At 31.1% G+C, this 24,616-nt stretch overlaps 1 protein-coding gene across 5 annotated transcripts in view; it reads left to right on the forward strand.

The window, feature by feature from the left end:
* Positions 1-24,616, forward strand: part of LOC129918685 (GRAM domain-containing protein 2B-like) — a 93,792-nt gene that overhangs the window by 62,297 nt on the left and 6,879 nt on the right. For all 5 annotated transcript variants that reach the window (XM_055999374.1, XM_055999375.1, XM_055999373.1 and 2 more), the window contains one exon: positions 5,082-5,270. In XM_055999374.1, the coding sequence (XP_055855349.1) occupies positions 5,082-5,270 (189 nt within the window). The remainder of the gene's footprint in view (positions 1-5,081; positions 5,271-24,616) is intronic.

A 24,616-nucleotide genomic window follows, 5' to 3' on the forward strand; every position in this document is an offset into this window, starting at 1 on the left:
GACTAAAGCAAAAAAACACATTTTTTTAGAGATTTTACCTGGTGCAGGTTTTCCCAAATATCATAAAATATATAAGTTTTCTGGCAAACCTGTGAACAACATTTTTGTTCATTATTGTTTTCTTCATAAGAATAAATTAATCAAACACTATGTTTATAACGAAGTCAAAAATTATCATGGATAAGAAAAAAATAATTCCCTTTAAAAATTAATATCTGAGCAATTAAAAAAGATATTAACATTTTTTAAATGCAGGAACAAAGAATAGCATTTCTTGTAAAAACTAAGACATTAAAAAAGTTTTTTATCGTAAGTATTAACGGAGTTATCAAGGGGCACGGTAGTGCCCAGCCAAGTTCTCTAGCAACTTTGGCACTACACCCTTATTTACAGGAAACAACTCAGGCCATTTTCGACCCCCCTCTAACTTCCACACCAAAGATGCTAGAAATTTCACAAAAAACCTCACAAAATTTCAGCCTCCTACGATGAGTAGTTTCTGAGATATAGGGCTTCAAAAATCGCAAAAACCGTAACTGACTCACTGACTCACTGACAGATCATCAAAATTATGGAGAACTTCCCGATATCGTAGAAACTTGAAATTTTACACGGTGATAGGACTTGTGGTGTATACAAAGGAAAAAATCGAAAATTTGAGATTTTCAATTCAGGGGGCGTGGCATCCGCCCATTTCCGCTGAATTTTCATCATATATTATAGAGCACTTCTGATTATCGTAGAATCTTGAAATTTGGTAGAATAGTAGAGCTGGTAGTTTATACAAAGGAAAAAATTTAAAACTTGAGAATTTCAGCCAGGGGGCGTGGCAACCGCCCATTTCCGCTGAATTTTCATAAATTATTATAGAGCACTTCTGATTGTCGTAGAATCTTGAAATTTGGTAGAATGGTGGAGCTGGTAGTTTACACAAAGGAAAAAATTTAAAGTTTGAGAATTTCAGGCAGGGGGCGTGGCAACCACCCATTTTCACTGAATTTTCATCAAATAAAGAGATTTTATATTCTACAGCCATACCTTGCAAAAAGTAGTGAAATCACAACAAAAACATTACTGTTAAAAAAAGAGCCAAGTTATCCTATGTTGAAATTATGCTGGCACAAAAAGTACTGAGATGTAAAAGTGTACCAAGTTCTAAAGTTTGGGTTCAAATTCGTATCAATAAAATTTTTATTGTTTACTTGGCAATTTTTGAAATAACTTTAAAAATCGATGGTTAAGAAAAATTGTCAAGAGAACAATCAAAATTTTATTGATACGAATTTGAACCCAAACTTTAAAACTTGGTACACTTTTACATCTCAGTACTTTTTGTGCCAGCATAATTTCAACATAGGATAACTTGGCTCTTTTTTTAACAGTAATGTTTTTGTTGTGATTAACATTAACATGAGTAAAGACATACCAAAGTAAGCGTTTTCTTAAATCATCGCTAAAGGGTATCAACTTTGCAGATAGAGAGTTATTGTAGAACAATTTTTTTCTTAGAATATACCAAAGAATAATCCCTCAAAATTTTCTTATCTCATTCCGGGACACCCTGTATAATGTGGAAATAAAAAATATTTAAAAACTATAATACACCTCATTTATTTAAAATTGATCCTAAAATGCGTTTTTTTACCAAATTCGAAAAACTTAAAAATTATATTCACAGTTTATCTAATTTAAGGACCACCCTAATGAACATGCTAAAAACTGGTTTGATTCCTTCTTCGTTCCCCCAAAAGTATACTTTTCTGGAAAAAAATTACGCCAGCCATCACTTAGTTCCATTTCATCGATTTATTGAGAAAACAGAACCCTTTTTAAAATTGTATAATTATATTGTTATCGTTTAAAGTATTATTTTTTTTTAAATATTGAGCAGTTTTCGTTCTTTTTTTTTCTATAATTGATTCTTGATGTAAAATCTTCAACGTCGCCTTTTGTCGTTCGTAGACGTATTGACCGACAAAATGTCTCACATGGTTTTATAATGAAAGTTATACATTTGTCCAAGATAAGATTAGGTATACTTGTAATTATGGCCATAATTGAAATGATGATGTTTTTTTATTTATATATTTTTGTTACTCTAGCAGTATTACATTGACTCTTTAAGTATGTGCGCTAATCTGGGTTATTATTAGGGGCTCGCTCGTGATTCTTATATTGATAAATTTATTTATTTATATTTATTTTTGTAGATTTGACTTTTGTTCGACTTTATATCAATTGATTTGATAATGCATTTTTCAAATGAGTTTAGTTGTAAGTCAAGTGATAGCTGACGATCATACGGGTTTTGTGAATTAAAAAACAAATAATTTAGTTTGAATATTATTTTTTAAAGTGATTTACACGATTTTATACATCTTCATCGCAGTAAAAATGGAAGAAGACAACGTTCTAGATATCAGGCTTGTAAAAGAATGCAATCTTTTGTGAATGCAGTCATTGCCATTCAGTAACACAATTCCAACAAAAGATTGCATTCATTGACTTACACTTGAGACTTAGACTTCAAATTTTGCAATCACCAATCATTTTCCATGAAATGATTGCAATCTTTTTTTTTTCCCAATCAATTGACTGCATTCAAATGATTGCAGTCTTTTGGGACTGCATGCAGTCTTTGCATTCTTTTTGCAATCTTTCCATTCCTTGGCAGTCTTTGCATTCCTTGGCAGTCTTTTGCATTCATTTGCATTCCTTGGCAGTCTTTTGCATTCATTTGCAGTCTTTTGCATTCATTTGCATTCTTTTGAATTCTTTTGCATTCTTTTGCATTCTTTTTGCATTCTTTTGAATTCTTTTGCATTCTTTTGCATTCTTTTGCATTCTTTTGAATTCTTTTGCATTCTTTTGCATTCTTTTGCATTCTTTTGAATTCTTTTGCATTCTTTTGCATTCTTTTGAATTCTTTTGCATTCTTTTGCATTCTTTTTGCATTCTTTTGCCACACCCACACCAAACGTATGGATTTCACAAAAATTTTAACATTTTTTTAGTTCAAGGATGAATTTGATAGTTTTAAGAATTAAGTTCAACTATAGTATCATTGTCTGTGCAGGAGTAATAGTACAGTCAAATACAGTGAAAAAGGGGTATGCCTCGGAATGAATTCTAATAATAATATTTTTTTTGCTTAATATCTTCGTTTTGGCATTCTATAACTTACCTCAAAAATCTCATGTTCGGAGGTCGTGATTTTTAAGGCCAAACCACAAAATTAAGATTTTGGAAATAAGCAATAATAGACAATGGTATTATTCAATGATGAAAACAAAACTAAAATCCAGGAAATCTGACGTCTCTAAAAAAAAGTTTTAACTCTTTTTCATCTTTCAACCTATATTATCAAAACACTTGCAAACTTACTACCAAAAAACCTTTAAAAATTATGGTAGAGTAACCAAATTTTGCATGAAGGCTTTTATATCCATTAATCATTAACAATCATAACAAAAACATATCTCTGAAATCATGTATCATATGTTTATATAATACCATTGTGGTTTGGCCTTAAAAATCACGACCTCCGAACATGAGATTTTTGAGGTAAGTTATAGAATGCCAAAACGAAGATATTAAGCAAAAAAAATATTATTATTAGAATTCATTCCGAGGCATACCCCTTTTTCACTGTAGGTATTTGACTGTACTATTACTCCTGCACAGACAATGATACTATAGTTGAACTTAATTCTTAAAACTATCAAATTCATCCTTGAACTAAAAAAATGTTAAAATTTTTGTGAAATCCATACGTTTGGTGTGGGTGTGGCAAAAGAATGCAAAAAGAATGCAAAAGAATGCAAAAGAATTCAAAAGAATGCAAAAGAATGCAAAAGAATGCAAAAGAATTCAAAAGAATGCAAAAGAATGCAAAAGAATTCAAAAGAATGCAAAAAGAATGCAAAAGAATGCAAAAGAATTCAAAAGAATTCAAAAGAATGCAAATGAATGCAAAAGACTGCAAATGAATGCAAAAGACTGCCAAGGAATGCAAATGAATGCAAAAGACTGCCAAGGAATGCAAAGACTGCCAAGGAATGGAAAGATTGCAAAAAGAATGCAAAGACTGCATGCAGTCCCAAAAGACTGCAATCATTTGAATGCAGTCAATTGATTGGGAAAAAAAAAAGATTGCAATCATTTCATGGAAAATGATTGGTGATTGCAAAATTTGAAGTCTAAGTCTTAAATGTAAGTCAATGAATGCAATCTTTTGATTGAAGTCATTAAAGATTGCATTCAAAAAAGATTGCAATCTTTTACAACTCTGCTAGATATACTGTGAGTCTATTTATAAATTGATAAGAAAACTATGTAAAGAAGTTTTGATTAAATGGGATCAAGAAGATTAAAGTGTTTCTTAAATAAACTTAATCCTTGTGACACGGGTTTTTGTTTTCATTTCGAGTCAATTTCTATTCTTGTCCTTGACTCTATTATATTCAACTATTCAACTTTAGCATTTGTCAAGATAAAAGTACTTAAACTTTGATACCTGTTAATCATTATTTTGACAGGAAAAAAAAAAAACAAACAATTAGAATTTGTTATTGTTTTCTTACCCCCAATGTGCCTGTCTTAATTGTTTTCGTTAAATGTCAGGCCATTTCTAAAACATGTTTTTATCCAAATTCTCATTAACTTGGGATGTCTGCCAATTTCGCACATTTAAATTGTTTATTTTTGGTTTTAAAAATACAAACTTTAAACGAAAGGTTAAGATCTCAATATTTCTTAAAATAAACTATAAACGTCATCGTATCTTAAAAGTTTTATGCCCACCATGTGTCCAAGGAGGTCAATAAAAATATTAAATATTTTTTTTTTTTTTAATATGCGACAATGTTGTGATGTTTATTAAATTCTTTCCTCTTTTGACTGTGAAGCTGAATAGTTTGTTCATTGAAATAAACACAAATATTTTGAAGGAGAGATACAATAATATTTGTGGGTATTTTTATTTATTATATTTTATCAATGAAACTTTATTTTTGAAAATATACATAAATATTTTGAATTCTTGTTAATGTTTTTTTTTCTCTTTTTTAATTTATTTACAGATCTACAAGCAGCGTTAGCACACTTTCACATTCAGCACCTGGATCTCCTATGGCACCATTGCAAGGGCACTCAGAAACACAAAGTGTAAATTGTTTAAACGATATTGGCAAAAATAGTTCTAGTCCTTTAAGCTTAACACAATCGAATAGCACAATTCCGTTCACAATTGCATCCAAGGGGGATAACAAGTAAGTAAAGATTTTTTTTTATTATAGCCCAAATTTTATAAAAAAAAATATAGAAACCGATTTTGTTCAGTTTGCTAATCAATAATAAAGTAAAGACAAGTTTAAATTATAAGTTCTTTCTATTCTTGCAAATTAATAACATACACGCTAGATTAGTTGAAAGCTGTGAGTGACTAAAGGCCATGCTCCTTCATGGGTTGTCGTGCTACGAACTATTATTATTATTATCTGAAGATTGTACCTACTGTTATTGGAATGTGTCAAAGATATGTCTATGCAAAATGATTCATGTAAAGTCAACGTGACGGCGCGCGGCCGGCGCTTAGTTTCGAACATAACAAATACACTAGGTCAGTTTTAGCTTGATTATTCACCCGTCTAACAAAATTGATTGTTGATTATCAATTGGTTTTTGCCATCAGATAAATATGACACATTTTTCATTAGGAATGAGTAATTTATTCAAGTTGTAATAAAATAAAATTTGTTATTATCAATAAGAACATTTGGATACTAATAATAACAAGAGGACCTTTTGTTTTAAACAAAATCTATCTTTGGTCACTGTGCCGGTGTCTTTCATCACGCTGCAGCGCCCTGAAATATATACTAAAACTTTGTATTGGTATAAAAACATACTTCATTTTCAAAATGATATTTAGGGCTATTTTGCTTAAGCTATGGTTTAAGCCTAGTATGCAGCTAAAGCGAAACGAAATTTAACAAAATCTTGAACGAAAATAAATTTGTTTTGTTTTTGGTTTAAAACTTATTTTCTGATGTTTTTTTTTGAATTTTTTGATTTGTACTTTTATTATTTTTACTTTGCTATAATATCCGATGATATTTTTTCGTTAACATGTTTGCTGTTGACTTTGAAGACTTCACAATTTTTCGTTTCACTTCAGCTGCGTACTAGACTTTAGCGATAAATTTTGTTAGCATTTGTATAAATTGAAATTGTATTGGCCCATGTGGCGTATACGTAACATTTTTTTTATTATTTTCCTAATTAATTGAATCGTTTATTTTGAGAAGTGGGTAGGTCTACTTTTTAGTCAAATTGAGTTATCATCGGTTTTATGTTGCTTTAGAGGTTCTAACTTTTATGACGTGTTTTATTGATATCATATCCTTTACAAATCAAACCACCAGGTTTTTTATTTCTCCTGAAAAGTTTTAAAAAGTGGACTTCAATTGTTGTTATAAATGCATAACTGTACCTTAAGACACTTACCTATATATTTGTTAACAATAGGATTCCATAAAATCAACAATTTGTGTATGGTTTTCCAAACAGAATAGGTCACTTTCTGAATTACATAACATGTCAATGTAATAATGTAATTTTTATTATTTGTTGAATTTGACCAATTTTTTAATGTAACTATTCCACTGTTTTTTTATTAGACTATTTTGGTCTACTCATAGAAAATGCGAATAAAACAAGTTACATCCAATTATTTTTTCCCAACGTTTCTAAGGAGTGTGCGAACTGCATATTTAAATGAAAATTAAAAATTTATTCAAAATATAAGATACTCTATCATTTTCATTATTGAAGACAAGTATACTAAGTGGCTTTGTTTTGGAAAATGTTCTGTCTAAAATCCTAGTGAAATTAGACAAAAATTCGGAGGTGCGTCCCAATCATTATAAACATGACTTACTTTCAGAGCCACTTAGAATCATTTTCTTCAATAATGAGGTCTTCAAGCTTATGGAAAATGAAAGAGTATCTTATATTTAGAATTTGAATCAAAATATTATTTTGTAAATTTCATTTAAATATGCTTTTGATAGGTACTCTTATCCCACACAGTTAGCACACTCCTCCAAATACATATTCAAAACAAAGACATGAGGTTTATTATTTTTCAAAACTTATTTAACTTTTTTAAAAGTTATGTATACGTCATGTCATGTACGTAAACAATAATGGCCGACGGATATGAAAAAAGTGATTGTACTTTTATCTCAAATTATTGTTATCAACATCAAGTAGGTACAGAAATACATTTTGAACTTCATTTAAGTGTTCTGGCCCATAGTTGATTTGATTGATAAAGTATGTACGAGTATATTTTTATAAGTATCATCCGATCCAAACAAAAGTATAATCGAAAGATAACCGCAACTACATAAATAAATTCAATCCATGAGGTACTTTAAAGGCTGAGGTTTAGTGTACCTACTTAAATAAAAAAAACTTTTCTTTTTATAAACAAAACGCATTTGATCGCAATGTGATTAAACTGATAAAATGCAATAAAAAAACACATGCTTCGCATATGACTTCGGAACGCACTCATAAAACTCATGTTTTAAAAAATTAAAAACCATATGACTTTCATTAGAGTTCAGAAAGTGACTTATACAATTTGAAAATCAAACACAAATGGTTGGTTTTATGTTTTTTCTAACAAATAAGGAGATAAAGAGTTAAGACATTTTCAATCACTTACTAGTTTTTTTTAGGAAACAGTTATGCATTCTTAAAAAAGTGAATTTTAGGAGAAACAAAAAATATCACGCATACGCCAGAGGGACCATGTAAATATAAACTTAAACAAATGATAACAACATTTATCGCTGGACCAAATTGTTTAAATCTTGGAACCTTATTTTCACCAAGAAAAATAACAGCACCTGAGTATAATTGCTTTTATTTAATAAAAAGTTCTTTATATTTAATAAAAGGTGATTAGTTCAAAAAACGAATGGAAAATACAATGTTTATAAGTTTTAACAGAAGATACTGTTGGTGAAAATGTTATAATGTGAATTAGAACGCAGATGTCCTTATTGATAGTAACAAATTGTATGTTGTTAAAACTTGAATAAATTAGTCATTACCAACGCGAAATGTGTCATCTTTATCTGATCAAATTTGTATTGAAGCAATCAGCAATCAATACTGTTAGTCAAGTGAATAATAAAGTCATAAGATTACGAATAAACTGACTTATTTATTTGTTATGTTGGAAATTTTTTATTTATTAAAATTATATTTATATAATTCAATATAAATATAATATAGGTAATATAGTAGAGTAACTAAAGAAAATTATTAGGGAAACCGGCCGAACAGCTCTGATTTTGACGATTTTTTTTTCAAACGTAGGTAATTAAAAATACTTTAAAGTCTATAGATTAAAAATTGCCGATGTTGCCGTATTGATTTAAAAATTAACATTAAAATTTTTTTGAACAAACCCATTTTTTTTGGTTAAAATTCAAAAAACAAATGATGGCAAAAGATTCTCGAGGTAATTTAAGGAAAAAAAATATAAGGGAGTAAGGGACAATCTTCCATCGTTTAAGCGATAATTGCAATTTTCTCACAATCTGACTTCAAACACAAAAAAAATATTTTGAAAACAACGGCAACACCTACAATATTTTAAAATACATTTTTAAAAACCCAGAAGCTCATACTTATCTCTTAAATTTAAATCAACTAAATTTAATTAAACGTTTTTGAAAAAATGGTCCTCAAACTCAGAATTTAAAAAAAAAATGTTATTAAAAAGATTTTAAAATGACCTTTTTTCCAAACTTTTTCTAATAAAATATGAATTTATTTTACAAAAAATTTTGGCCATAAATATTATCAGTTGAATTCCGAAGCAGAAAAGGTAATATATATCACACTTTTGAAAAAAAAATTAAAAATTACTTCAATTTCAATGGGTTTTTTTGATAAAAACTGAATTTTTGCATCGAAATAATTAATTTTCTCAAAGACTTTGGTAAATAAGAACTATTTAACTATTAACAGTTAGGGTCATTAAATGAATAAAAAATAATTTTATGTTTAGATGTTGAACTGTGAAAAAAAATAAAATCAATTTTTTTTCAAAACTTTTATTAAAAAAAGTTCTTCGAAAATGAAATACTTTTTAATTTTTTTCATAAACCGTAATACATATTGACATTTTATAATTTGAAATCATAATAAATGGGGCCAAAAAAATTTGAAAATAAATGCATTTTATATGACGAAAAAGTTTAAAAAACGACATCTTAAAATTTTTTCAATAATTTTTTTTTTTTTTCAAAAATCGGAGTTCAGATACCATTCTTTCAAAAGCCCTTAATTCAATTAACTTAATTTTAATTTTACAAATATGATTAGGCTTCTAGCTTTTTAAAAATGTATATTTAAATATTGTAGGTGTTGTTTTTTTTGTGTTTGAAGTCAATTAATAAGAAAATTGCATCTATCGCTTGAACGATGGAAGATTGTGCCTCACTCCTATATATTTTTTTTCCTTGAATTTCCTAGACAATCTTAAGGCATCAATTAATTTATGAAATTTAAGAAAAATTTTTGAAAAAAAATTATTTTCTTCACAAAAATCTTTAATTAATTTAAAAAAATCAAAACGGCAATATCGGCAATTTTTAATCTATAGACTTTAAAGTATTTTTAATTACCGGCGTTTGAAAAAAAAGATCATCAAAATCTAAGCTGTTCGGCCGGGTTCCCTAATGTTGCCAATTTTTGAGCTTTAATAGATTAAACAACTTTGTAAGTTTATTTAAGATAGTTTTTTTTTAAGTCATATGAGAAAAAATGTCGGAATTGGCAGACAGAAAATTTTCAAAGACCTTTCTGATTGAAAAAAATAATAATTATCTCTTTCTCCTTAGGAAAATGGTGTAGTAGAGAAAGATACTTATATTTCCAATCTAAAAGGTCCTTCCAAATTTTCTGCCTGACAAGTTGTTCTCTAGTCATTTAAACTAATACGTTTTTCAAAATGGCGGACGCCACAAGAATCATGTTAAAAATAAACTATATTTTATCTATAATACCTTAAAAAAATCTCTATAAGACAACACAAATTTATATTTAATTTTTGTGTGCTGTTTATATTTTTAAATGTTTTGTTAAATGTTTGCTAAGTGACATAAGCAATTAATTTGGCATGAAAATTCTAACAAAATTTCACATATAAACTTAAACTTAAATAAAAAGATAAACAATATTCTAATATTCATTAATAACACTGTGCTCGAAAATGGAACTTTTTTTTCCGACAGAGGGCTCTCATATCTACTAAAGATAATTCGAGTATGCTGAACACGATGGCGTTCTTAGTTTTTCTGGATTAGGTCAAATAAGAAAGATTTTTGCGTTTGAAATTTTGTTTGCACATGCCAAAACTGAGGGTATAAAACACCATATATTTTCCAATTTTTGATTTTTATCAATGAAAAATGATGGAAAATCTATTTTTTCGCAAGTATTATTCGTAAAAGAAGTTATTTGAAAAAAAAAATCTGCCGAATGACATTTTAAATCATTATTTTATGGCAAAAAAACGTCAATTTTTTTCAATTTTTCTGATATTTTTCGTATTAGGTACTTAAATTTAAATGCAGCACTAGGTGGCAACGATTTGATGTTGTATTTCAGGATAGAATATGGCTTTGTTTACAAATACGAATAGGCAGTTCCTACCTATCTACAATATTGGTTAAGCTTAAGAGTGAAAAAGTAGCAGTAAAACACTGTTTTTTTTTTTTAATTTTTAAGTTTATAAAATAAAAAAATTACAAAAAGTTTAAATGCAATACATATGTAGGGGAAGTGGGGGCAAAACGCCTATGGGCTCAAGTAGCATAAAAACCCGCTTAAGAGAAACCCTCTTAAGAGAAAAACCCGCTTATCTGAAACACGTTTCTGATCTTTAAATATTTTCTTCAGTTAAACGGGGACTGTGACAAATATATTATGTGTTGTGTATGTAAGCTCATATAATGCAGATGGAAGTAATAGTAAATATGTTTTAATTTTAAAACAAATTGAAAGAAAAATGATTTTTTGAACTTAAACAAAAATTAAATAAAAATATTGATACCATGCCTGATTTTTTAATTAAATATCTACATCTACATATGTATAATATTCCAGAGTACTAACACATACAAGGTGTGTACAAAAAATGTTGAATTTTCGCATACATTTGTACCTTTATAGTTCAAAAATGTAAGAAAAATTGAAGAAAAATCGACGTTTTTTTGCCAAAAAATAATGATTTAAATAGTTATTTGACAGATTTTTTTTCAAATAACTATTTTTACGAATAATACTTCCAAAAAAATAGATTTTCCATCATTTTTTTATCGATAAAAATCAAAAATTGGAAAATATATGGTGTTTTATACCCTCAGTTTTGGCATGTGCAAACAAAATTTCAAACGCAAAAATCTTTCTTATTTGACCTAATCCAGAAAAACTAAGAACGCCATCGTGTTCAGCATACTCGAATTATCTTTAGTAGACATATGAGCCCTCTGTCGGTTTTTTGAACTATCGCAGTGTAATCAAGCTGTACCTTACGCCAATACGGCCAAATACCTTGAAATGACTTTGGATGCAAAGCTAAAGTGGAAAGAACACATCAAAAAGAAAAGAGAAGAACTAAACTTGAAATATAGAAAAATGTACTGGTTACTTGGTAACAACTCTGATTTATCAACCCAAAACAAAATAATGCTGTATAATCAAGTACTAAAGCCTGTTTGAACCTATGGTATCCAATTATGGGGCTATACAAAGAAAACAAATACCGAAATCATCCAAAAATTCCAAAACAAAGTCCTTCGTGAAATAGTTAATGCACCTTGGTACATAAGAAATAGCGATCTACATCGTGACTTACAAATAGAAACGGTCACAGAAGTTGTTAAAAAATACGCTGTATCGCATAATCAGGGACTGCAAAGTCATACCAGTTCTGAAATGGTGTCCGTCTTGAATACAAGAAACCATGTTCGGAGATTAAGAAGAACCAAGCCTCATGAGCTTATGGTGTAAAAAAGCATGGGAAAGTATTTTATGTTTAAACTTCCCCCAAAGTGATTTTACAAAGTTAAGAAAGAAAAATCTGATGTCGATCTCTCAAGATTGGTCCTGATAAAGAGGTGGTTTTAGTGGTTAAGAGTCCCACACTACTTGGTGTCGAATACTGCAAAGTGTCTTTTGAAGATTTCCTCCTGTCAAAAAAAATAAATTGCACGACTGGGGTCGCACGTACTTGCTCTTTTGCTTAAAGTAACTATAATGTTAAAGATATTTATTCAAGAAATTTAAAATTTGATATTTTGAAGAAATTTCATAAGTAGTATAAAAAATGAAATCTGTTTTTATAATTATTTAAACTCCGTTTTAAATTATCTTAAAAAAAAAAACAAACATGCCATTTTATTTCTTGTATAAAAAGGTATTTTTAGAAAAAAATTTTCGAAAATTGTAGGAGCCGTTTTTTTTTTAAATAAATTTTTATATATAAAAATTTTTTAACATTTTTCAAAAAAAAAGTTGGTATGCCATTTTAAGAAATAATTAATTTACACATAAAAACTAAATTTCAAAATTTTTCATTGATCCGTTTTCAAAAAATTGATTTTTCAAAAAAAAAATTTTGAAATATTTTTTAAAAATCCAAAAATGCGTTTTTTGAAAATTTTCTAAAATTTTAATATTATCTTTACTTACACACTTTTGTATAAAAATTTTCATTTAAATCGGGTTAATGTTGTACGAGATATTCAGAAACGAAAAAAACCGTTCTATGACAGGTACCGTTAATAACGGTACAAAAAATATTTTTTTTATTTAAAAAGTTGGCTCTTATGTGTAGTACTAAACACAAAAATTTTAATCAAAATCGTTAGAGCCGTTTTTGAAAAAATTAACTTTTCTATTTCCGTTATATGGCAGGTACCGTTAGTTTTGGTCATAAAAAAAAAAATTCAATTTCCCCTCTAGGGAATAACCAAAAACTGCTAACTACCAAGTTTGAAGAAAATCACTTCACTCGTTTAGGGTGCAGCTTCAGATAGAGACAGACACACAGACAGACAGACAGACAGAATTGCCGGACCCACTTTTTTGGCATTCTCCATCATCGTAATGTCATGTAAAATTGTTATCTCAAGTTCGATTTTTTCTACGAATCCTAAACTTGCCCTATAGTACCTATATCGCAAGTAAAAAATGAAAATTCCATTATTTTTCTAATTAAAATAAATTAATTATCTTGAAATTATTTATAGATTATTTTGTAGAATAGGTATGCATGCAACTCTTTGTTTTTAATTTTTCAATATGACTTACTTTGTTCAAAAAATCAACAATGGACATATATCAGGTTTAAAGATCTCATTTTTACCCCAATCCTCCCTTAAAAATTGTTTAAACTTTTTTTGAAATTAAGGAATGAGAAAATCATGGAAAAAGTTCTGCAATGATCTATCTGATATACAAAGCAGCGCTCGCATCCACAGAATTCTCGCTAAAGAGCACACTAATCATATTGGTCTCTTAAAAAACACGGATGGCACGCGTGCGGAAAATGGTCCAGATACGTTACAAATCCTTACGGACACTCACTTTCCAAACTCTGTAGTCATACCCTCAGATCTATCTAGTCCTTCTCCCCAGTTCAGGCTTACCAGACCAAACAGAGAGGATTGGAAAAGAGCAAGGGATATGTTCTATGAGGGAAATATAAAATGGGCAATAAATTCCTTCGACCCATATAAATCTCCCGGAGAAGATGGAATCTTTCCAGCACTCCTTCAGAAAGGAAATGAGTTAATTACACCTATGCTAATAAACATATTTAGAACAAGCTACGCATGGGGTTACTTACCAACAAGCTGGAAAGAAGTAACGGTCAAATTCATTCCTAAATCAGGACGAAGACCAACTGACCAAGCTAAATCCTTCAGACCAATTAGTCTTACCTCATTCTTCCTGAAAACAATGGAAAAGATACTAGACAGGCATATCAGGGACGGGCCATTGAAAACAACACCTCTTCACAACAACCAATATGCCTACCAGCCAGGAAAATCAACCACGCTTGCTCTTCAGGAATTAACAATGCGGATTGATAAATCCCTTAACGACAAAGAGACTGCAATAGGTTGCTTCCTAGACATTGAGGGTGCTTTCGATAACACTGATTATGCCCAAATACAACGCTGCATCCTCAGCACAGGGGTAGATCCTACCACATGCAGATGGATTCAACATATGCTCAGTCACAGAAAAATTAATGCCACATTGGGCAATGACAAAATCAGAATCACAGCTGCAAAAGGATGCCCTCAAGGCGGGGTTCTCTCCCCACTTCTGTGGTCCATTGTAGTTAATGAACTGATTGTCATACTTAGCAATGCTGGATTTTATGTTCAGGGCTATGCTGACGACATTGTGATCCTCATTAAAGGTAAATTCGAAGACACGATCTCGAATCTTCTACAAAGAGCACTCAATATAGTCGCAAACTGGTGCCTAAAAGTTGGACTTAATGTCAACCCTAAAAAAAGTACCATAGTCGCCTTCACCAGAAAAAGAAATAAACACAAACTTATAAAGCCTACTCTTTTCGGTGAAGCGATAGAATTCTCAAAGGAAGTTAAATATCTAGGGATTACCCTAGACGAAAAACTCAACTGGAACTCTCATATACAGAAAACCATTGACAAAGCCAGGACTGCCTTATGGACCAGCAAATGTCTAACTGGTAAAAACTGGGGTGCCAACCCCAAAATCTCTCGCTGGCTCTATACAGCCATTGCCAGACCAATTATAACATACGCTGCACCGGTCTGGTGGCATAAAACAAAACAAAAAACAGTACAAGCCAAGCTCAATAAACTACAAAGACTAGCTTGTATAAATATTACAGGAGCAATGAGAACAGCCCCCACAGCAGCGTTAGAAGTTATCACAGATCTACCACCACTCCATCTCCTACTAAAGAAAGAAGCCATGGTCAACGGCTACAGGCTCATCGCAGAAGATAACTATAATTCCAAGATAATCCACTCTGATATTCTCACTGAATTAAATAGGGAAGAATTACTTAAAATATGTCTAGTAGACAATTGTCTCCCAAGATATAACTTCACCCAAAACTATAAGGTCACATTCCCCTCACGACATGAATGGGAACAGAACAGACCCATCTTCAATAGCGAGTCTCATGTATGGTACACAGATGGCTCCAAAACAAATGAAGGTGTTGGGGCCGGAGTATTCGGAATGAACACCAAAACTTATCTGCACCAGAGCATGGACAGCTTCAATTCCGTATTCCAAGCAGAGGTATTCGCAATTGAACTCTGCCTCAGAGAAAACTTAAACAGAGCTGTAATAAACAAAAAAATTTATATTCTCTCTGACAGCAAGGCGGCACTCCAAGCTCTTAGGAGCAATGAAGTCACCTCAAAGCTGGTATGGGACTGTATACAACTTCTACACCAGCTTGCCAGTACAAACAGAGTTCAACTCATTTGGATACCTGGTCACAGCGGTCACGTTGGGAATGAAATAGCAGACACACTAGCCAGAAAAGGTTCCGCATCTACATTCATGATGCCAAGACCATTCTGTGGCATACCAACAAGCACTGCAAAACATTACATTAATAAATGGCTAAGAGATATGGCTAATCATTACTGGACGCATACGGAAGGTAACAGACAAGCCAAAAAATTTATACCAAACATCTCCCACGCCAGAACGAAACAACTCCTCACACTCACCAGGAGTCAGATTCGCATAACCACAGGCTTCCTTACTGGACACTGCTCAGTAAAAAAACATCTCAAGACCATGGGCATCACACAAGACGATACCTGCAGAATGTGTAACGAAGACGAAGAAACAGCAGAACACATATTGTGTCACTGTAATTGCTTAATCAATACACGTCGACGTCACCTCGGAGGGTATTATCTCGAAGCGGAAAACATTGCCGCTAGTTCACCCAAAAACATACTAAGTTTTCTAAACTCAGGATTTCTACGTGAACTCTAAAAAGAGGACATCACAATAGGCCCATCAGAGGCCGCAGTGATAAGGCGAATTATTCCCACCTCTCACCCTAATCTTAATCTTAATCTTAAGGAATGAGTTCAAGATAGCATTTGTTTGCAGATGTTTTTAAAAGCTCCTCCCTCATGACTTTTTAAAACTTTTTAATGAAACCAATAAGCATAGATAACATAGATGCAAGTAAAAGCATTGAAATGAAAGTCATCAGCTGTATAATAATAATTTTATTATAATTCATAGCATATTTAGAAGTAATATTGATTAAAATATGAATATTGTAACAAAACATTGTAAATCTAGTTGGTTTTACAGTGAGTATTCTCAGTCCAATTTTTGACCGCAGTTGTTACATTTTATTGAAATATGTCTCTTAAATAATACGAGATGAACTACATTAGGAGTTTCGTGACCTTATTAGCCTTTTTTGTAGCTCAGTTATTGAAAATAGAAGCTGAATTTGACTCTCAATTCTTAAAATTTATTGAAAATATCAACAAAGTCGAGCAATTTGAAACTATTTTCCTTTTCCAAACATTTAATTTTGATGACAAATTCCTACAAAATATTTCAAATTCACTTGGTATTCCAGTAATTTTGTCAACTGGAGTTACTTCATTTTACTTAAAAGGAAAATTTAATGAAAACATCTTGACAATTGTTAAAACTGATCCAAATGATTTATTTTTTCATCAACAACTTTTGGATAATCTCCAACATCTTCTATTCTGCCGAACAATTTTTGTGCTCGAGAATTCTTCAGAAAAACATGCAGAACTAAATAGTCCAAGCGGCGACCGTCGAGTTACTTAGCTCATAAGGTTAGAGGTTAAAATTAGTGTCAAATGAAAGATAAATTGATACTGAAAATAAAAAAATAGGGTTGCTACTTCTAAAATGGGAACTTCCATGTGGCAACCCTATTTGAAAGGAAAAATTGTCACATAACTAATACATTCATATCTTTGTTGTTTGGCCAGATAAAAACAAATTTGAAAAGCCAAACGAAAGCCAAAATAGTACAAAAAAAATAATAAAATAATATAAAGGACGTGACCCTACAAATGTGGCAACCCCATCCAAATGAAAACAACACTGACAAAAATCTTCTTTGAACAAAACAGTATAACTTTTTATGCACTAGAAAGTTAAACTATACGCCATATTTTAGATAATACTCTCTTCTATCTAAAAAATGTCGGGTGCCACCCCGCAAATGTAGACAAGTACTCGGCAACCCTACTCAAATGCTAAAAAACGCAGAAACCACTTGTTTTTTGGCCAAAGTGTATAATATTTGATAGAGTTAAAGGCTATAAAATACATCATGTATAGCTTAGACTCTCTTCTATCTAAAAATGTCGGGTGCCACCCCGCAAATGCAGACAAGTGCTCGGCAACCCTACTCAAATGCTAAAAAACCCAAAAATCACTTGTTTTTTGGCCAAAGTGTATAATATTTGATAGAGTTAAAGGCTGTAAAATACATCATGTTTAGCTTAGACTCTCTTCTATCTAAAAAATGTCGGGTGCTACCCCGCAAATGCAGACAAGTACTCGGCAACCCTACTCAAATGCTAAAAAACCCAAAAATCACTTGTTTTTTGGCCAAAGTGTATAATATTGTATAATATTGATAAAGGAATGCAAATCTAATCCCTGCTTATAAACTATTTTTTTCTTATTTTGATCACTTGAAGAACATATAACAATATTATCACCATATTTTTTTAACAATTTGTACTGTAAGTTGGTAGCTAAGTAATAATTAAAATCACTTTTTGTGAAGGAAGAATCGATTTCAAGAAGTGAAGATTTGTATTTTAAGTACAGATCTTGTAAATAGAATATTTTGTTCTCAATAAAAATATTTTGTTCAATAAAATATGTGAGTGAATCAAATGCCTCTTTATGGATGAGACGTAATGCATGCCACTTGGTTGATGATATTTTTTTTTCTATTTTTTTGTTATATTTGTTTTTTAACAAAGCCTTACAAGAGTGGTGATACAAGAAACTGTCACAGTTTCTCAATCTATCTATTAAATCGGAATCACCAACTAATTCCGCATACTGTTTTGTAGCTTCAATAACGTCTTTTGATGAGCATATTGATGTCGCAGAGTAATAGCTATTTTTTTTATATGTTTTACCACAAAAAATACATGGCTTTCTGGATTTTACCTGTGATTTCAGTACTGAACATTTTGTATTTTCATCATTGCACACATTTCTCACATCCAAGGCTAATGAAGATGGGGAAGACGCTCCTTCGACCTGTAAACGAAATTCATATTATACAATTGAATATTTGGAGAAATTTTAAATATTTTATGTGGAGTCTTATATAAAACAATATAACATACCTCATTCGTTGGAAGCGTACTATGGCCAAAAAACAAGTGATTTTTGGGTTTTTTAGCATTTGAGTAGGGTTGCCGAGTACTTGTCTGCATTTGCGAGGTGGCACCCGACATTTTTTAGATAGAAGAGAGTCTAAGCTAAACAGGATGTATTTTACAGCCTTTAACTCTATCAAATATTATACACTTTGGCCAAAAAACAAGTGATTTTTGGGTTTTTTAGCATTTGAGTAGGGTTGCCGAGTACTTGTCTACATTTGCGGGGTGGCACCTGACATTTTTTAGATAGAAGAGAGTCTTAGCTAAACATGATGTATTTTATAGCCTTTAACTCTATCAAATATTATACACTTTGGCCAAAAAACAAGTGATTTTTGGGTTTTTTAGCATTTGAGTAGGGTTGCCGAGTACTTGTCTGCATTTGCGGGGTGGCACCCGACATTTTTTAGATAGAAGAGAGTCTAAGCTAAACATGATGTATTTTACAGCCTTTAACTCTATCCAATATTATACACGTTGGCCAAAAAACAAGTGATTTTTGCGTTTTTTAGCATTTGGATAGGGTTGCCGAGTACTTGTCTGCATTTGCGAGGTGGCACCCGACATGTTTTAGATAGAAGAGAGTCTAAGCTATACAGGATGTATTTTACAGCCTTTAACTCTATCAAATATTATACACTTTGGCCAAAAAACAAGTGATTTTTGGGTTTTTTAGCATTTGAGTAGGGTTGCCGAGCACTTGTCTGCATTTGCGGGGTGGCACCCGACATTTTTTAGATAGAAGAGAGTCTAAGCTATACATGATGTATTTTATAGCCTTTAACTCTATCAAATATTATACACTTTGGCCAAAAAACAAGTGATTTTTGGGTTTTTAAGCATTTGAGTAGGGTTGCCGAGTACTTGTCTACATTTGCGGGGTGGCACCTGACATTTTTTAGATAGAAGAGAGTCTTAGCTAAACATGATGTATTTTATAGCCTTTAACTCTATCAAATATTATACACTTTGGCCAAAAAACAAGTGATTTTTGGGTTTTTTAGCATTTGAGTAGGGTTGCCGAGTACTTGTCTGCATTTGCGGGGTGGCACCCGACATTTTTTAGATAGAAGAGAGTCTAAGCTAAACATGATGTATTTTACAGCCTTTAACTCTATCAAATATTATACACTTTGGCCAAAAAACAAGTGATTTTTGGGTTTTTTAGCATTTGAGTAGGGTTGCCGAGTACTTGTCTGCATTTGCGGGGTGGCACCCGACATTTTTTAGATAGAAGAGAGTCTAAGCTAAACATGATGTATTTTACAGCCTTTAACTCTATCAAATATTATACACTTTGGCCAAAAAACAAGTGATTTTTGGGTTTTTTAGCATTTGAGTAGGGTTGCCGAGTACTTGTCTGCACTTGCGAGGTGGCACCCGACATTTTTTAGATAGAAGAGAGTATTATCTAAAATATGGCGTATAGTTTAACTTTCTAGTGCATAAAAAGTTATACTGTTTTGTTCAAAGAAGATTTTTGTCAGTGTTGTATTCATTTGAATGGGGTTGCCACATTTGTAGGGTTACGTTCTTTATATTATTTTATTATTTTTTTTTAATATTTTGACTTTCGTTTGGCATTTAAAAAAAAACTTTTATCTGGCCAAATAACAAAGATATGAATGTATTAGTTATGTGACAATTTTTCCTTTCAAATAGGGTTGCCACATGGAAGTTCCCATTTTAGAAGTGGCAACCCTATTTTTTTATTTTCAGTATCAACTTATCTTTCATTTGACACCAATTTTAACCTCTAACCTTATGAGCTAAGTAACTCGACGGTCGCCTCTCCGACTAAAAGCGAATTTTTAAATTTTGCTGGAAAAATAAAATGATCAATATTCTCGTAGTATTTCAAGACTTTTTCATTTCTTCGGCTTACTACAGTTACAACAATTTTACAAACTTTACAATCGAAGAGCACATCTGGAACAAAAATGATTGTGTAGTATTTCCAAACCAAATGAAGGACCTTAAAGGCTCAACATTACCGGTATTTTTTGGTGGACCAGAACCAGCGCTGATTGTCTCAAAATCAACTAACGGTCATACAGTAATTGGTGGCTATATTGGACATATCTTCAATTATATTGCTCAGAAACACAATGCCCAACTGAACACCTCTAATGTGAACACTTCAATTTCGTTCCACGATTTGCATACATTTGTATTAAATGGAACATTTGAGATAACAGGGTCTCATCTGTTGATTTTACGAGACACAAATGATTGGCATTCATATCCATATATTATGATAGATTGGTGTTTGATGCTGCCAATAGAGTCAAACATTCCCATTTATAAGGTGTTTGCATTTGTATTTCACTGGAAAGCATTTGTGTTAACGATTGGAGTTTACATTTTTCTTTCTGTGTTGCTTGAGTTGGATAATGAATTTTTAGGATCACAACGGTCCGTTTGCAGATGTAATTTATTTTTCAATATTGATTGTTTTCGGGGAATACTTGGACAGTCATTCTCTGAATCACGGAATCCATCTATCACTACCAAAATCATTTATTTGCTTCTTTTTTTGCTGGGAATCATGATGGTTACTTCATACGATGCATTTCTTCAGTCTTTCATGACCGAACCGCCAAGAGAGAAGCTTATAAGATCCTTTGATGATTTGGAAACGTCTGGTTTAAAAATCTTTGCATTTAAAGGTGATATGGATGAGTTATTGTACAAACGCAGACCTAATTTAGCGAAAAGGTATTCAAAGATTTTCCGAGTTGAGGCCAATATTAATGCTTTTTTAAAATATCGAGATACTTTAAATACTAAATATGCCATCACAGTTAATAGTCCCAAATGGGAAATTTTTAAAAATCAACAGAATTTTTTTGGTCAGCAATTGTTTCGTTGGTCTGATGAATTGTGTCTTTTGAAAAATTTACCAATGTCTATTGCTATAAATGAAAATTCAATTTATAAAAAATTGTTAAATTATTGCATTTTAGAAATGCAATCAGCTGGATTGATTGATTTTTGGAAAAGAAGAGCCTTTCAGGAGTTAATGGAAATTGGAAGAATAAAAAAGTTAAATTTTACAAACGAAACAAAATTGGAGCCAATTAAAAGTTGAAGACTTGAAATGGATTTTTATAATGATGATTTTGGCATTTCGAATCGCTATCTTGTGTTTGATTGGAGAAATACTGATTTTTAAATTCAGAAATTGAAGAAATACTGGTTAAGGGGATATTTAAATTTTAGACTTTTTTTTCTATTAATGTGTAATTTACTATCAGATTAATAATAATAAACAATATGCAAACATACATTTTTACTCTTCAATACTGCCTCCAAACTTAGCTGACGTCATAACTTCCTCATTGCCTCAACTATTTCGTATCGTGGAAGAAAGGATACCTTTGTGGTAGAGTTTTTTTTTTCTTTTTATCATCTTTATTTGGAAAACTGCATATAATGAATGCAATTTGATTTGGAACTACACCCCCTGTGTCTAGAAGAATTTTTCATCTTTTTTTGGACGTTTTCCTTTGCTTCGAAACACAGTTCTTTGAATTTTATTTTTTCTCACAGAACTGTAAATTAGCCTTTTATAAAATTTTTATTTTTATTTGCGGTATAGGTAGATACTAGGGTATGGTAAAATAGGCATTTAAAAAAAAATTGTTACACTCATGAAACTTGGCAAAAAGTTTGCTTTTGGGATAAGAACCAAGTACAAAAAAAGTCTATACAAAAAGTTGGGTGGAAGGGTGTTTTTTCGCGGACAAGAGGGAGGGAGTGAAGTTCAAAAATATACTGAAAAAAATTGTTTGTCGAATATATTCATATGACACATGTTTCCAAGGTATTGTTTGATGCTGAATATCATAAGATTCAAATATTTGTATAGAATGTTCGGGTTCTTGGTTTCTGTTATAAATGAAACATTTTTACCAATTTTCATTTGTGTAACAATTTTTTCCTAGTTTTTGTGGTACTAATTCCGAATTTCATCATTTCTTAAAAAAAACACCCTTTCACTCAAGATAATTTTGTACACTTTATAGATTCTTAATTCTTATACCAACCAAAACATTTACACCAAGTTTTAAAAATTTATAAAATTTAAGTCAGCTGTTATGATACCTTCCTCACACACAACTTAACCCATCAATCACCCTTGTTTTTAATCAAGCACCCTTGTTTTTAATCGGTAATAACTTTTCTTAGAGCAATCGTATTGACTTTATTTTTATGTCATTAGATTCAGCATCAAAAAATACATGTGTCATATGTGACAAACAATTTGTTTCAGTATATTTTTGACCTTCACCCCCTCCTTCTTGTCCACGAAAAAACACCCTTCCACCCAACTTTTTTTATAGACTTTTTTTGTACTTGGTTCTTATCCCAAAAGCAAACTTTTTAAAAATATATTGAAGGTTTCAATGAACCAATTGATTGCAGGCATCTTAACTTTTCTTATGAAAAAATTTCTTCACATAATTCCTTACTTTTGATAAGAAACAGCTTGATCAATTGGCGAGTTTTCACTTAGAAAAAACTTATCTTATCAGAAACACAAATTAAACAAAAAAGAGGAACCAATTTCCCTTGTAAACAAAAAGCGGTACAAAAATCATCAAAAATCAAATGTATCTTGATCAATCAATGTGTGGCTGAATCTTTTTCTAAAAAAGTTCAACAGATAAAAGTCTCAATAAACCTATCTCCCAACAAAGGTTTAGAAATCAAATTAAGTTAAAATTATATCGCAATTAAAATGTTTGCACCAAAGTGCCAGTACATTAATATCAGATCAATAAATACTCTCACTTTTTTATTACAACTTGAATAAATTAGTCATTCCCTTGAAACGAAATGTGTCATCTTTATTAGAAGTTAAAAATCAATTAATATTCAACAATCAATATCGGCAGTCGCGTGTATTATCGGTTGCCTAAACTGACCTATCTATGTTAGAAATTAGGGGTACTCAACATTCTATGATTCATAGTGGGGCCTACCTTTGACTCATTCCTTGTCATAACAATAACATCAGGAGGATAAGACTGATACTATCTGATATCGTAACTATTTATGATTTCAAATAGAATGTCTGGATTTTGCATGGTTTGATAAAAGGCTGATTTGTTTTGAACTTGAACTTGGTACCTTGTGGGCCTATACTTGTAATTTGATATAAACTGAGATACAAAAGATTAGGTTAGATCATTATCTCAAAAAAATATGCTAGGCATAAGAAGGGTAGGTGTTTAAACTAAGTTGACTGGAGCGGATGGTCCTACGTGCCTAAGAAGGCGCAATATTTTTGTTATTAATAGAAACGATCTCATTTGGAGTATCGTATCTTTGGTGCCTCACAACTATTTTTGGCAAGCTGCAACTTTTACTATCGAAAAAAATTAATTGGAATTTTGTTAGATAATGGCCGTCTAAAAACGGATCACTGTGCAGGAGTTCCAAATGAAAGTAACTCAGAGTCTCTTTGATCCAAGTTGGTTAGCAGTACGAGTCTCTATGGAATCCACTATCGACCAGTAACGCCGTACCCTAAACTATAATCATGTTTATGTCAAGCTTTGATATTGTCAATATTTTGTCTGCCTTTTTTAATAACCGAAACAAGACGGCCGTTTGTGCAAAATAAAAGAAAGACTTTTTTATCGTTATCTTAAAACCTTATCGATAAATTTCGTATATTTTAACAACAGTCTTTTGCAATGCTTGTGACAGTTATAAATTAGCTTTATATGAGAGAGGTGTTATCGTCTCTTTTTGAACTGTTTTTGTTTACGAATTTTATATAAAAATGGTTCGAGATTCATTTTATAATTTAGTCGGAAATGCAAAAAGTGCTTTTAAACATCGTTCTTCAAGTATGAATATGGTTTTGTTTGAAAAATATGTATATGACAATTATTTTCAAGAAAATGATACACAAGAAACATTGCGACGTTATTATTCTGTGGAGTGAGTGAATGTGTCTCAAAAACTTTTTTTAAAAACCTTGAAAATTTTTTTTTAATTTAAAAAAATTTTTAATTTCAAAAACTTTCCGTTTTTAACATAAAAAAATGTGTTTTTTTTTTATAAATTTT

This window comes from Episyrphus balteatus, chromosome 4 (assembly GCF_945859705.1).
Source record: "Episyrphus balteatus chromosome 4, idEpiBalt1.1, whole genome shotgun sequence".
Classification (NCBI taxonomy): domain Eukaryota; kingdom Metazoa; phylum Arthropoda; class Insecta; order Diptera; family Syrphidae; genus Episyrphus; species Episyrphus balteatus.